Source organism: Dermacentor albipictus, chromosome 2 (genome assembly GCF_038994185.2).
Source record: "Dermacentor albipictus isolate Rhodes 1998 colony chromosome 2, USDA_Dalb.pri_finalv2, whole genome shotgun sequence".
Lineage (NCBI taxonomy): Eukaryota > Metazoa > Arthropoda > Arachnida > Ixodida > Ixodidae > Dermacentor > Dermacentor albipictus.
The window spans coordinates 124,630,103-124,646,093 of NC_091822.1; the positions used below are offsets into that span (position 1 = coordinate 124,630,103).

At 44.6% G+C, this 15,991-nt stretch overlaps 1 protein-coding gene across 6 annotated transcripts in view; it reads left to right on the forward strand.

Annotated features, from left to right (window-relative positions):
- The window catches only part of SERCA (ATPase sarcoplasmic/endoplasmic reticulum Ca2+ transporting SERCA), a 164,464-nt gene that overhangs the window by 120,194 nt on the left and 28,279 nt on the right, over positions 1-15,991 (forward strand). For all 6 annotated transcript variants that reach the window (XM_065442791.2, XM_065442788.2, XM_065442793.1 and 3 more), the window contains exons 3-11: positions 776-793; positions 1,160-1,242; positions 1,945-2,049; positions 2,691-2,829; positions 3,776-3,942; positions 7,216-7,282; positions 7,867-7,955; positions 8,116-8,415; positions 14,433-14,633. In XM_065442791.2, coding sequence (XP_065298863.1) covers positions 776-793; positions 1,160-1,242; positions 1,945-2,049; positions 2,691-2,829; positions 3,776-3,942; positions 7,216-7,282; positions 7,867-7,955; positions 8,116-8,415; positions 14,433-14,633 — 1,169 coding nt within the window. The remainder of the gene's footprint in view (positions 1-775; positions 794-1,159; positions 1,243-1,944; positions 2,050-2,690; positions 2,830-3,775; positions 3,943-7,215; positions 7,283-7,866; positions 7,956-8,115; positions 8,416-14,432; positions 14,634-15,991) is intronic.

A 15,991-nucleotide genomic window follows, 5' to 3' on the forward strand; every position in this document is an offset into this window, starting at 1 on the left:
GTGGGCACAGAAGCTATCAGTGTTGCCATTTTTCCCTTTTTTTTTTCTAGTGCAAGCCAGCACTGTCTCATCCTTATCCTACATTACGTAAAATTTAGGTTCATTCTTCAAGCAGCTCCTTAAGCTAATAAATCTTTGTTTTTCATCGTAGAAGCCAGTTATTTGGTTCCACTTAATGTCTTTTTCTTTATTGGAGTACTATAGATAAAACTTTGTTGGTTCTCATTTTTGAACATTTGTGGATCGAAGGTTCACTTTTAAGTGTGGGGAAGAAAAAAAAGTTGCTTGTACATAATTGACTTGTACATAATTCAGTTGTCTTTTGACCTCGGTGATCTCAGAAAGCATGCTGTGAGGCTCTTTAGATGCTGCAAACATGACTGTGCACATGTTACTTGTTTCAGAGAGGGACAATGAGTGAGTGGCAGTCTGTGTCGTTTACATTTTGTAGTTGTTGCACTTAACCCATTCCTGTTAAGCTTCGAGCAATGTGCCTCGTTTGCATTGTTATAGAATACAGGGCTGTGAGTACCCTCCGGCCTGCTTTCTTCTTTGTCACAAATGTATCATAACAGATTATGGCAAATAAGTGTACGGTCTTTGGCCATCTGCGTAGTTTTGTTTATCATTGCAGCTGCGACATGTTAGCAAATTGCAAAAGACCATCTGAAAAGTTTTTGACGTGTTGTTGTAGTGAATTGCAAAAAATGTGGTGCAGTTTTATTACGGACCACCTTCTAATCCATTGGTGCATGTGCTCTTTCCAACATTTCAGAACTACCTGCAGAAGAGGGTGAGTTCTTGCTCTTTGTCTAGGAATATTAGGCATGCACATATTCCTTAATTTTTTTTCCTCTCGGGTGTTTTCATCTGAAGCACTGATTTTTCATTTACTCAAGTGCTCCTCTTAGGTTCTCACTAAACACTAACAAGTCGGCACTTATTAATTACCGTTGGCTAAGTATAATTTGTACATATGCCTCTTTTCATGTGTAGTGAATTGTTCGGCTGTGGATAAACTGCATAAATTTGACATTTTATTAGCTCGAACACAGCATGGCAGCATTTGAGCTTGCAGTATTTGTGTGGTGTTTCAATGGTTGAATACAGTGGCTTAAAACTGTCCACTTGTCTTTTATTTCCCCCCTCTTTCTTGCAGGAAAACCTCTGTGGCAACTTATACTCGAACAGTTTGACGACCTTCTAGTGAAGATTTTATTATTAGCTGCTGTTATTTCATTTGTAAGTGGAGCATTCGTTTTCCCTACATTTGCTTTCAATATGTGTGTGTGCGTGTGTCCTATCTACGGAGCTGTGTGATTGATCTTGTGACTGCTGTAGAAGTGCTGAGGTGTTCTGCAGAAGTAGATAAGATTTAGCATTGTGGAGACACCCTAACATTAATGTGTACCAAACTATTAGAAGTCATAGGAGTGTACCAGGTCAGTATTTGCTGATGACCTTCCTTCTAAATATACTTGTTTTGTGAATTGCTTCACAGAATTTGCTAGTGGCCATGTTATGTGATGTTCGAGGGCATTCACTTTTTTTTTCTTCTTCACTAAGAAGTTAGTGCAGGGAAGTTTTAGCATTACTGTAAAATCTTGCATATAATATCGCCTAAATATAACCGAAATATCATTCATTGATCAGGCCAATGTGGGGCCGCAAATATAATTGTTATATTTATAATGATTAACTAAGAGCGTTTTATTCATGGTTTCACAAAACCAAGGGGGAAAAAAATACAACTTGTAAGCCCCTGAGAATTTTAGTGCCCAGATATAAGATGACAAACAAATCTGATATGCCAAAATTTAAAGCAAGACATTGTAGAGTAGTAGTACGTGCCCAGGATTTTTCAATACTTGTTTAATAGTCTTGCAGACGTTGAGCTCACGTTCATGGCACGTTGATGTGTAATGCCCTGTTATGTACCTGCAGGTGTTGGCGCTATTTGAGGAGCATGAAGACTCCATCACAGCCTTTGTTGAACCTTTCGTCATCTTGCTCATTCTGATTGCCAATGCCGTCGTCGGCGTGTGGCAGGTGAGTGGCAGGGCGCAGGCCAGATTTCCTGCATCCATTTATGACAATGCAAGAGAAGTGTGCTTCTGTGGTTAACACTGTAAAAAATGGATAAGCACATTGACTTTCAGTTGCACGAAAAACAGGCCTGACCCTACTGCATGCTGTAGCCACTCTTCGTCACCATGCGTGCGCTAGCTTGACTGTCTGTGCCCGCAGCACACGTGCCGTTTTTTTACAGTGCCGTGTTCATGTGAAAAGTTTTTTGCTGACCGAGTTGACCATAATAGGCGAGTACTGGAAACTGGAATGTACAAATAGCAGTTAAAGATAAATGTTGAATAATGGTACTTGTTATGCAGTGTTCGTTCTTAATTTTAACCGCGATTGTTAATTGGTGATGGGTGTAAATTAATTGGTTAATGTTCACTCCCAAGGATCTGTGTCAGTTCATTGGAATAAAATACCTTTAAAATGTGGACATTACATTTGTATGTTACTTTTGTTGCCATTGTCTTCGAAAAGTCAGCATATTGAATGGTGCCGCACCATCCTTCAGAGGCATCGTCCTAGTAGAACTCAAGACTGAGTTGCCGCTGCTTGTGCTCGCACGTACCTCGTCAATATCTCATTTAACGGCTCTCTTTTTCTTATGTCCGCAGGAACGTAATGCAGAGAGCGCGATAGAAGCGCTCAAAGAGTACGAGCCCGAGATGGGCAAAGTTTTACGCTCCAACAAACAGGGGGTCCAAAAGATTCGTGCCAAGGAAATCGTCCCTGGAGACCTTGTGGAGGTTTCCGGTGAGTAGTGGCCCTTGTCCATTTTTACTCTGGAATTGTTGTTTGCGTCAAATTTTAGGTAAGCAATTTAACGCTGTTGTCAACTGCATGTGGTTATAGTTCAGTACACAACGCACCAAGCTTGTTTCTAAAATTGTTGCAAAGGTTGTGTATCAGCACTTGTTATGATGCGTAATAAACTTTTTTAATACTTTTTTAAAACACTCTTGGAAAGTGTTCTATGCAAACGCTTTGTTTATTCATTTACTTTGAAGATCATTGCCAGTTGTCTGATAATTTAAGATGGTAGGTGGTTGGAGGTACACTTCCGTAATTGGAGAGACTTGTGCAGTTGCTGACCAGTATGGCCAGTGTGTTAGTTACAGTAAGCTTCAGCTGTATTGCCTGTATTCTAGCATAAATTACTCCTGTTGGCATCCACAATGCCATGGCTGCTCCTGAAAATTTGAACAAATAGTCTAATTTTTTGTTCATACATACTGTAAGTTAAATTGATACTATTCTTCAAATCATCTGTCTGTATTAATGTGTGCCGCTATACAATGAACTGAAGACTGAGAATTGTTGTGTGAAGGTATAACATTGGGTAAATTTTGGTAAATCATAAGGTTGTAAAACTAACCACATGGATTTTGATTTGCTTGCTATAATACGACATGGAGATAAAGTTATGTGATGCTTATGCTGTTTCGCTGATAACGATCGCATTTAAAGAACAACAAGCGAAGCATAATAACCTGTGTTGTGAGAAGCATAGACTTGCGAAATGACAGCATTCTCCTGACATAGTAGACCTGCCATGTCTTGTCAATAACGTGTAATCATGGCAGATGCTTTCTCAGCATGGAAGGAAGGTTGTGTGCCTGCAACGTGTAAAGCCTGTCGGGCAGATAGATATCCAAGGTGATTTCTGAGCCATCCCAACTTTTTCTTTCCTGGGAAACAGTCGGTGACAAGGTCCCAGCCGATATCCGGTTGATGAAGATCCACTCCACAACCCTACGAGTGGACCAGTCCATCTTGACCGGAGAGTCTGTCTCGGTCATCAAGCACACAGACGCAATTCCAGACCCCCGTGCTGTCAACCAGGACAAGAAAAACATTCTTTTTTCGGTCAGTGGGCGCCTTTTTATATTTCCCTCTTTCCTAAGCTTGCGCAGCACGAAAGCCCAGTTGCATGTAAGGGTGTATTTGCATGACAGAGTGAATCGCCATTTCTCCTGCTTTCATTAAGTCCCTCTGAAATGATTCACGATAAGGGCAAAAGCCAAATACAGTGGAACCCCGTTCATACGTTTTTCACCGGACCGGGGAAAAAAACGTAACAGCCGGGAAAACGCAACAATGAGGAAAGCTCCGAAAATGAATGAAAAAATGCCCTTTCAACTATAGACAATTTATTTCCACAGAGTGCGCTTAGGACTTTAAAAATCTATAATGGCAGCTTGCCGTTTATTTCTCTCGCTAGAAATCGCCCCACGTTTCTCAATAGCCTGGAGGGCCGCATTGCTGTTAGCGTTGCCGTGAGGTGCGGCGTACCTGCGGAGGAGGTCCAGAGCAGCGGCGGCTTCTCCAAAGCTACGATTTGGCAACTCCCCGGCACCATGCGGCTCGTGCTCCTCGTCATCACCGCGTCACAGCAATGGCAACGGACGAAGGAATATCCGCGGGAAATTTTGCCCTCTTTGGTGTAATCATGCTGACGTGCTAACGATTGTTTAGTATTGCTGCGGAGCGCGCGCGTCCGAGCAGCCAGGTTGCGCGCAGCGCGGCGTGGGAGAAATGTAAACGAGAGAGGAGAGCTGGCCGCCCGGTATAAGGTCCCTCTTTAACCCGGTAGGCGCAGCAACGCCAACTTCCGGTTTCACTTTAGCTTCACAAAGAATGACGTCAGGACCTCTCCTGAGTTTCCTTCCTCCGTGGGTCAACACATCCAACAACGATGCGGTGACTGTAATCACAGTGATGATAGCGAGAGCATTTTTCACGAATGGCCACTTAGTGGCGGCCATAGAGTTGTAGTGAGAAACTCTATGGTGGCGGCCTCTCGAACTGGCGTGCGGCTTCTTGCAGCCAGTTCCATAAGCAAGCCCGGCCAAGCCCAGCCAAAACTCATCAAAAGCCAAAATGGCGGTTGGAACGTACTCCCTAGTTTAGCCCAGGCGGGTGCGGGGTGCTAAGTTGCGACGTACCATGCGGCAACGTTTTCACAGCTACAACGTAACAGCGGGGTTCCTTATACATTGAATCCTATGGAAGCTATGCCGGGACCGGATGAAAAAGACGTAGCAGCCGGGAAAACGCAGCGGTGAGGAACGTAACAGCGGAGTTCTACTGTACGAAGGTACGAGAGATACAAATGGCAAAACGCCTTAGTCTGGCAGCAGCAATTTTCACTCCAGTCCAAAGCACTCGTTAAAATTAAACATGTGAAACGTGCAGCTCGCACTGTAAGCTCGATGGCCTCAAGCAAATGCACGCTGCATTATGACGCACCTGCATCGTCACTCATGCTTTAGAAAAAACAAACGTAGGATAGTAGGGCTAGGTCAAGGTCATATGCATTATCGTCTGCTTTTCTCTACCGTGTGAATGTTAGCTGCGAAGTGATCCAAAGTACTTCATGTCACATGACTGATTCCTCCCTAATCTAGCCTGTCGTTAAATTAACTGGATAGTGCCATTAGTAACAGACGACGAATATCAGAAAATGTTGCTGGAAGAGTGGAGGGACAAAGTTTCGGTCTACAGTGTGGTTTCCTTGCAGTCACTTTGTGTGCACATCACAAATGCTTCATTAGTTCATGTCCTTGTCACTCTGGCCGTACAGTGCAGAACTGGCAGGGAATTGACATTGATGAGGGTGAAGGGTTGGCCTTGGCCTTTTTGGTGTGTTGTTTTTGTAGGTTTATAACACAGAATAAGACACGGACAGAGACGTGGAGGAAGGACACAAGCATTAACTTGAACATTCACTGTTGAAATTAGTTACGTAACTTTCCCTATAAACCTACGAAAATGAGACAAATTACCCTTTGCCACTCCTCGTACTGTTGATTTCCTCATCTGCCGAGCATGCGTGTTGCCTTTGGAAGAATTGCAATTAAGAGAGGCAGGATTGCAACAATGCAAAGGTCATGTAAGTAGGAACTAACAAAGTAAACATGCGGTTAGCCTGGTGCTGCAGCTGAAGTGTTGTAGCCTATAAAGAGCACGAAGTTAATGGCATATTGCTGTCTGTAGATGATAGCCATGCCTACAGTGCACAAGATGAGATCCTAAGACACTGGTTGGTTGTCTGGACCAAGGGATCTTGTGCTTTTTTGTTGCGCATCTTTGATGCTTTCATTCTTGAGTGTTACCATGCAGTAGCACACGTAATGCTGAGTGAAAGTTAGCGTAATCATGTTCACATACTGACTGTACTGGTATGTCAACAATATGCACATACCTAAATGACTTTGCAGAAAGTCGGGTAGTGTAGTAAATACTAGGAATGTGACACACCTGCTTCACCACAGTGACTTGAGAGTTTAACGATAAGGTCACAAATGCAGTACTGGGTGTAGCATGCATATCTCAGTAGGGCTGTTCATCATGTTTGTTAAGCTCTTCTTTTCCTTTACCGTAATTACTCTCGCAATGAACACACTTCCTCCAAAAAATTTGCGCAAAGTTGGGGTGTGTGTTCATTATGCAGCGCAAAACTTTGAGCAATTATTGTTCCATGGCAGCCTCTTAAAAGTAAGAGACACATAGTCTGATATGGCGTTCGAAGCTCTGGAACTGCAGCCAGATGCAGGGCATATTGCTGTTCCATAGCGCCGGATCACACATTTGGCATGCACAGGTGTCTGATTCAGTGCTGTGGCACAGCAAAACGGCTCGGATCCAGCTGCCGTGCCAGTACATCATGGGCTGTATTGGGCACCGAATCTTGCCATGTATCTCTTACTTTTATCGCACACCGGGCATCCAATCTTGCGCTATGGCACTGCAAAATGCCTCGGATCCAGTGCGTCAGGCGCCGTGTTGGACAGCAAATCGTACCACCTCTGCTACTTCATGGCAGCAAGTTCGAGGTGCGATCGTTAAGTGAGTAAAGGGAAACACTCTTTGATAGGAAAAGCAGTTCATTATGCGAGTGCATTCATTATGTGAGTTAACACGGTAAGCTGTCCATTCTGCATAGTGTTGATTTCACTTACTACTGCGTGGGCACATAATTGACACTGGTGTCGTAATGACTTGAATTGGTGCTGCCATTTTATGTTAAAACGAAATCTTCAGGCCATTACACTCATGAGCCTGCATGAGTACAGTTGTATATTTTCTGACCTGATCATATGGTTCATGTTAAGCTACTTACAACTTCTTTCTGTGCAGGGTACCAACATTGCATCAGGAAAGGCTGTTGGCATTGTCGTTGGTACTGGCCTTGAAACTGCCATTGGTATGTGTTCACTGACTGTGTCAGCTCGTTTTATTATTGCGATTTCCAGGACAGAGCTTCTGAAACACAAAATTAGTGCCCTTGTGAAGATGCCAAGTGATGAAGGGTCAGCTTAGCTAACTTGCCTTGGCGAATTAGCCTTGTGGTATGTAATCAAGGAATTGTTTGTCAAGCATAAGCACTGCAGGTGTACTTCGAAAACACTTTTCCTTGTGGCAGTTGCAACATGTAAAGGTGAAGAAGGTAGTACTCTCCTCCGCACACAAACTTGCAGCTTGCTTGCCAAGTACTTTTTGAGCCATTGATGGATTAGGCCATGAACCACGCTAACACAGAGCCAGCTCTTTACATTTCGAAGGCCCTTGCCATATCACCATAGAGGCAGGTATGGGAGCATTTTTAGTTTTTGTACTGCGATGTGGTATTTGCACTGTGCAGCACTGGCCACCTGTTGCATGTCACAGTTACCTGCGCCGGACTTTCATAGACAAATTTACTAGTGTCAGCACTTATGCTAATGCTTGTGGCTTCTGAGCAAGGCGGTGGTGTTTTTTGTGCCGACCTCTTTACCTCTTGGCTCACAGGTAAAATCCGGACAGAGATGACGGAGACGGAAGAAGTGAAGACCCCACTGCAGCAGAAGTTGGACGAGTTTGGAGAGCAGCTCTCCAAGGTAAACTGTGCGCTTGAATTTCCTGTCAAGCGGTTTCTCAATCAGTGGTGATAGAGCTTATGGGCAATAGTAAGCTCTTGAGGACTGTCAGAATTTTCAGCTATGTTCTTATCGTTGTAGTTGCATCATGCTGGCCGATTTGTTGCGTGTCGGTTCGCAGGTGATCTCTGTGATATGCGTGGCAGTGTGGGCCATCAACATTGGACACTTCAATGACCCAGCACACGGTGGCTCGTGGATCAAGGGGGCCGTGTACTACTTCAAGATTGCTGTAGCACTTGCCGTAGCCGCTATCCCCGAGGGCTTGCCGGCCGTCATCACCACTTGCTTGGCCCTGGGCACGCGGCGCATGGCCAAGAAGAATGCCATCGTGCGCTCCCTGCCCTCGGTCGAGACCCTCGGTTGCACATCGGTCATCTGCTCCGACAAGACCGGCACACTCACCACCAACCAGATGTCGGTGAGTGCAGCTGGCTGTTATCATACCAGCTAACATTGCTGTCACATGTGTCTCTGTGGCAAGAATTCTTGCAGAAACCATTGAAGATGATTACCTAGGGAGTGAATAGTCAGGCCGGCTGTCAGTGGGTGTTCACCACACTCTTCTGCCATAGACAATGTTCTCTTTCTTGTGCACTTTGTGCACCACCAGACATGAGAAGTCATGCATCTGGTGGGCAGCATCAGCAGTGCTTGCTTCATGATAGGAAGGAGTGTTGCATTGATGTCTGGGGTTGGGATGGGAACAAACGGCGCTTGGATGGGACAAAGTGAGGACGACAGACAAGGTACTGAGTCTACGTCCTCACTTCGTCCCGTCGAAGCGTCATTTGTTCCCGTCCCAATGATGTACCAACCAGCCCAGACCAGCACACTCCTTCAGTTCGTGTCTGGAGTAGCAAATGAAGGGTTCTTGAAAATGCCCCGAAAGTGTGTCCTCACCCAAAGAAAGGAAGAACACTGTCATTCACGTACTGGAAAAGTATGCTAATGCTGCACACTGAGCGTGAGATGTCACAATTGTTCCCTCTCACTTGGCGCTCATGTGACCTTGCACATGCACCAATTGGAGAAAGAGTGGATGTGAAAGGGGAATCCCCGAGTGGAGACATCATTCGGTCAGATTCAAAAAACTGAATAATAAAAAAAAAACCTTTTCACTTTAAAACCGTGCACAATTAGAACTGGATACAATGTCCTACACCTTGTCACATTTAAGCGGGGACCCTGTGCTTCAACAATCTTTAAAAATATATGGATATATTTTGATGAAACTTTCAGAGCATATGTATATCAATGTGTTAATTTAACATATACATTGTTTTCTCGCACAGCAAATTTTTAGTAATCAAGAAAAATCGTTTTTTTACACAACTTGCTTGGAAGTGAGCTGTTTACTGAACTATGTACAGTCGACTCCCATTAATTGAATCCCAACAGGACTGACGATACTGGTAGAATTATCCGACGGGTCGAATTACACGAAAGGCAGAAATAACGCAGAAACACGCCGTTGATTGATTTGACAGTATTTGCCTTTAAGGTTAGCTTTGCCGCCATACAGACGTTATGCGATGAAGCATACCAAGCAGATAAAGGCATTGTTAGGGGACGCAGCATGTGTTCCTTAATTTGCACACACACATGCGCAGTCTCCGGTCACAGTATTTGGACCTGGACGATTCATAAATTTGCCGGCATGCCTTCAGAGTTGTAGAGACCCCCCCCCCCTCCACCCACTCTTTAGTTGGCTTTAAACGTCCGCTCGCCTTTATGAGTTTACTTTTTTTTTTTATCTTCCCGTCTTCCGTTTAGCTAGCTCTCCCAAAGCATAGATGGTATTTCTCCGCGTTTACGGGCACGGCGCATGCGTGTGTAAAGAATGCGTATTAGGCCTTGTTAACAATCCCTTATAGGAGACCCCGCATGGCAGGCCTGACAAGGGCTTAAATCACCACAGCAATATCAGAAACGGCTCGGAATAGCTGCCAGTGGGCTCATTATGCGTTGATGTACAGTAGACTCTTTTTAAATGGAACCTCGAGGAACCAGGGAAATTGGTTCCACTTAACAGAAGTTCCATTTACTGAAAAACATTGCAGAGAGCATTGCATCAATAAATCAAAGGAATTTATTTTCAACATAATAGTTGGAGGTCACCCCAGGTGCAAAGCGGCAAAATGCAGCTTGAAAGTGACTGGGGGCCCGTACACAAGGCAGCATACACGAAAAACTTATACATAACATGCAATATATATATATATATATATATATATATATATATATATATATATATATATATATATATATATATATATCCTGACAAAGAACACTACGGAGAAGCAGCTCACGAGATCCGGACCGCACATATATATATGTATGTATGTATGTATGTATGTATGTATGTATAAAGCATACATAACTAACACGGCTGTTTAGACTAGTATAGAAAAATTAAGGACATAAAACGCTGATAAAACATAAGCGAATGACATAGCATGAATGCAAAACAAACCAACCATGAGTATGGTGTTTCGTTTAAGCGATTTCCGTTTATCGAGATTCCACTGTACTCATAATGTGACCGGAGATGGCACGAGCGTGCATGTAGTATAATGAAAAAATATGTCAATGTGCCAGGACAGTGGTCCGTTTCCGTTTCTTGATATGCTTCAGGAGGGACACTATTCTTCAAATAATGTTCATGATGTTTTCCATCAATATTCATGAAACTTTCCATTCTTGTTAAGACTTTTCTGCTGATTTCAAATATGTAATTATTTTTCCAATAGGCCATTTAGTTCTGAAGATAAATGAAATTCATTGTTCATAGTTTGCACAAACAATAGGGGAAAAAATGCGCTACAAAATTCATATTGGCACATGCCTGGGTACTAGAAAACATAAGGAACACAATGGTAGGAATACTATTTTGATACATCAAATATCAGCAATTTTATAGCAATTCAATCTTTACTGTTCGAATTGTGGCTACCCCATTGTCTGACCTAAAGCAGAATTGAAAATTTTTTAAAGCATAAATTCCAAAATCTGACCCCACCATTGTGTACTTTGCAAACTAAGCTACAAGCCACAACAAAAATTATGGCTCTATCTACTTTGAAGGCAGAGATATCGCCGCGGCAAATCAGCAACAAGTCAAAAGTCGGTGTGTCGGGAAAACGAGAAAAAAAGGAATACATTCACTTTTAATCAAAAGTACAGAAATTATTTTGCATTATTTTGCAGTGAAAGTGGCTAAAAGCCACCAGGAATGTAGTCGCTCTGACCACGGCCACCCAGATGCGGCAAAAACATTGTTTTGCCCCTTTCGCCGATTCCCGGTGGCTTGCATTGCGCACGCGGCAAGGTTGTCGTTCACGCGGGTCGAGCTCTACGCCGACACAATATCGCCGCAACACGCGCACATGATTACGATCTTTATGGCGAGGCCAGATTACCATTCGCTTTGGCCTCCTGCGACTCTGCCGCCACACACCTTGCACTTGACAAACGACATCAGTGCGTTCACAGAGTCCTACTGAGGATAGCGACGCCTGCCTCGGCGTCGACTGGTGCGGCTGCAGCACCGTCGACGCGAGTGAGCAAATCCAACACCCACTTTGTTACTGGCATTCACGCAAGAACTTGAAGGTTTTTTTGAGCATTTATCTCCCTCTGCAAAAAATCTGCACGCTGCAACATTGCAGCGTCACGCCGAACGCGGCCGCTGTCTGTAACGATTTCACTCATTTGTGAGCTGGCTAGGCCTACTTCGGCATCGTCCGCGGCTTCGGCATCATTTGCAGTTGGCGGCGAGCTACTCTCGGTGCTTTCAGAAGCAGTGGAGTGCTTTTGAAAGTTATAAGCTGATGGCTTGTTCTTTTTGCCGAACTTGTGCCTCGTGGTGAACTTCCCCGGTGGACTGGACATCGTTGGGCATGTGCCAACAAACCTACGAGACGCTCAAGTAAAACTCTTGCTTCGGCTAGTTGGTTCATGCTTGAAGTAGTAAAGGCAAGGCGCAGAAGACCAGGACTCGGGAAGAACACAAACGACAGGACCGGCGCCACTCGAGACTGGCAAGCTGAGACGGTGATCAGGTTGACGCACAAAATGGCAAGATCGGTGCGAAAGCTTTGTTTTACTTGAGTTTTACTTGAGCATATTTCTTCTACATTGGGCCCTTTCTTTCAACAAAGCTTTCGCACCGATCCTGCCATTTTGTGCGTCAACCTGATCGCTGTCTCAGCTTGCCAGTCTCGAGTGGCGCTGGTCCTGTCGTTTGTGTTCTTCTTCCCGAGTCCTGGTCTTCAGTGCCTTGCCTTTACTACTTCAAGCATGAACCAACTAGCACAAGCAAGAGTTTTACTTGAGCATATTTCTTCTACATTGGGCCCTTTCTTTCAACAAAGCTACGAGACGCGCCGTTGCGTCGCCTGCGGAGTGGAGCAGACGATGGGAACCTCGCACAGCCAACCACAGCACGCGTTTTTGGTCACGTGGGCTAGTCAACGAATCGGATCGCGCGTTCAGGCTTTTTTTCTTCCCCGGATTTCAACGTCACTGGCGTACCAACGGGGAGTCAGTTTTGGCGGGAAATTAAAAAAGGAATGCTCCTCTTTCCAACGAGACCAAGATGGCTGCGATCGCGAGCATAGAAAAAGAGCTATGCGCCGAGATAAAAAGGGCTGTTTTTGCGCGGAATTCAGCTCACAGTGATGTTATAAATTGATATTGCGGACGAAATACTCTTCCCTGAGATTCGAAACTTGGTGAATTAAAGGAATATTAGCTGTAGAATTCGAAAATTTCATTTTCAAAGAATCGTCTTTTTTTCGCGATTTTTTTCACCGCAAAGACCCATGTCCCCCCTTCACCGCAATAAATTATGTATGCTTCACCACATAACAGTTGTATCGTGGCAAAGCTGACAAGTTCGGATTATTTGGCGAAGGTCAATTTTGAGATCGAAATAAAGGAAATTTGGGCCCATGTACATGTATGGGCTCTGGCCGAGACCTTTGGTTGGAATCGAACTAACCAAAAATTTCAATTAACCGGAGTCGAATTAAGAGAAGTCTACTGTATGATGTACAGTAATAATGATCGGCATACAGAAATAATCTGGAACTAATGAGTGCAAAAAGCAGCAGAAGTAATGTTTTAAGCCAACCTCAGAGGCAGAAATGCATTTCGGCAAAAAAGAAAACATTTTTCGTATATTTATTTCATTAATTAAAGTACAACAATGTTAATTGGTGCATTACACTCTGCACCACTTTACCTTTTTGGGAAAAAAAACATGATGGTGATAGCACAAACACTAGATGCAGAGATATTGCACCTCCAATACTGTATCATCATCAATATGGTTGGTTTGAGAAAACAAGAAAAAGTATTTCACAATTGATTTAGTGAAAAAAAAAATAAAGCTTCCAAAAATTGGTACAGAAACAATCAGTAGGCAACAAGTGAATAATAGGAGGGAATTGTCTGTAAGTACTGTCATTTGATGCTGTCTTTGAGTGCATGCGAAGCTTTATGCCTCTTAGGATTGCACTTTTTCATGTCGTCGGCTCTTCACGAGCTCCATCACAACACAACTTCGTCTGGAGTAAAATCCCAGGCAGCTTTGTGGCAAGACCGTCATCCCGATCGCCGCGCACTAACTTACAGAACCATCTCATGTCTCGCATAAGGCAGCGTCAAGAAGAATATTCACTGGGCTGTACGGAAACGAGCTGTACAATGTCAAAATTCAATGACGTTCTACAGAGCAGGCTTTGCAACCAAGGCTGTTGCGCTATCGCCGCTTGGACTGGCTATTTTGCTCTGCAACAGGCGCAGAGTCAATCCTGTCGAGTGTGAGTTGATTTCCTCATAAAGACCCATGTGGTCAAGATTAATTTGGGGGCCCCTTACTGCGCTGACTCCTATAAGCTTCATAATGGTTGCTTTGGGATGTAAAACCTCATTGATTGATCAGTTACTTGGCTAATCAATCTGTTTCGAGCCTTCAGCTGAAAAGTGTTGTCACCTGTTGCTACAATACACCCTCCGTAGGTTCATGAGCGACATGTTCTGCCTTGCCAACAGGCACTTGTTTGTGTCTTGACATTACTTCGATAACATCTTGTGTACGTTACTTTAACCGAGATTCGTGTAATAATGTGCCACCTGTGTAGTGTGCTCTTGTTTATCTATGCAGTACTGTCTTCCCTGCCCCTCACTTGTTTCAGTTGCTGCGTGCACGGCACCATGGGTGTTAAGATGTTGGTGGCGATCAGTAGAGATAACTGATATGCAATTGTTTGCGTAAAATCAACCTCGCACAAAAATGGTACAGAAATGAGCGTATGGCTACAGCTTGCCTGGGAGACATTATTTCCTAGGAGGTTCTATTTATGTAGCAGATACGCCTTCGCTTGTTTTAGTAGGCTCCACCTAAGCTGTTTCACCCTCTCTGTTTGTCAGGTGAGCCGCTTCTTCATTCTGGACAAGGCTGACCCCGGTGACATCGCCTTCCACGAATTTGAGGTGACTGGCTCTACTTATGAGCCCATCGGTGAGGTCTTCAAGAACGGCGCCAAGGCCAACTGCGCAAACTACGAAGCCCTGCACGAGCTTACCACCATCTGCTGCATGTGCAACGACTCCAGCATTGACTTCAATGAGGTGAGCACTGGGTTGGTTGCACTTTTCTTTCTTTAACTGTAGAACCAACTTGAGCGACAGGCATTGACGAAGGGCAAAATTTTCAGTTGGGTAACAACGGTGAGAAGCCACAATATGCTGAAGCCAGTACAGTCGCCGACCAATAAATCGGACACCGATAATCTGGACATTCTCGGTAATTCGGACAGCTTCACAGCACCGCCAATGGCCCCATAGACATAATGTGTATAGACGACCAATATTTCGGACAACCACCAGCTTTACATTCGATCACCCAAACTCCGTCTGTGGCTGTAGTGTACGCCAAGTCAGTCGCCAGCATCTTCTCTGGAAACCTCGACGGGACACCAAGTGTGGCCTCAGAGATAGCATGCTAAATGGTAATCTCTGAGGCCTTGCCTTGGTCGCCTCTCTGTGCTTCTGAGATTTAGCTGCAAATTCCAATCTTGGAGGCTTTGTCTGAATTGTGAGGTCTCATCAACATCGCGATCATCACGTCCTTTTCCGGCACCCCCACGCTTGGCCTGCTATAGCTATTCTGCTTGCTGAGTTTGCATTGTGGACAATGTTCTGCCATGCTGTGCTTGTTTTAGTTTGCATTCCAGACAGCGCTCTGCTGGCCCCTAGAAGTCATTCTCGTGAAGTTATAGATAGGCCACGTCAAATGGCACCGACAGTGCCTTTTGACGTGGCCACGTAGCAGCATATTCACCTTTCATATATACGTATGAAGATTCCCATACGTGGCTGCTATTGGCCAACAGCCCACATCAATCAGAAAGAGTGTTTGGATCAGTGATCTTCTTCCTACTGTTACTGTGTACATTGACGCAGTATAATAAACAGGCTGAAGTAAGCAAAAATCTGTTTTCGAACTTCAGCAATTATGTACTTCCGGAAGACGCCAGCTAATCGTGCGCCCATGCTTGGCCGTGGCCGCCTGTGTAGGAATCACTCTGGCCATCTTGCTTATTGGTGTCGTAGCCATCGGGTCTCGCTAATTTCAACTACTTTCAACGCTCGGCTAGTCTCGAATCACGCAAGACTGGAGGTCAGACCACATGCACGCTTGCCAGCGAGCACGTCCCTCCTAACCACTCCTGGTTAGACTCCTTGGCAGACTTCGTAGATGCCACGGCCACCAGACAGTGCCGCAATAAGTTCACTGACTGTGTGTGCTGCAGCTTGCTGAAGACTACCATGCTTGATGTGTCACAGGTGCCGAAATCGGTAGTAGTGGGGTCTGCGTGTACATCTGAAGTGAAATTTGAATTGCGCGGCACTGTGACATTCATTTGGTAGAGCATTATGGGCATGCCCCACTCCGCTGCAGTCTTCACAGTGCAAGTCATTGAAGG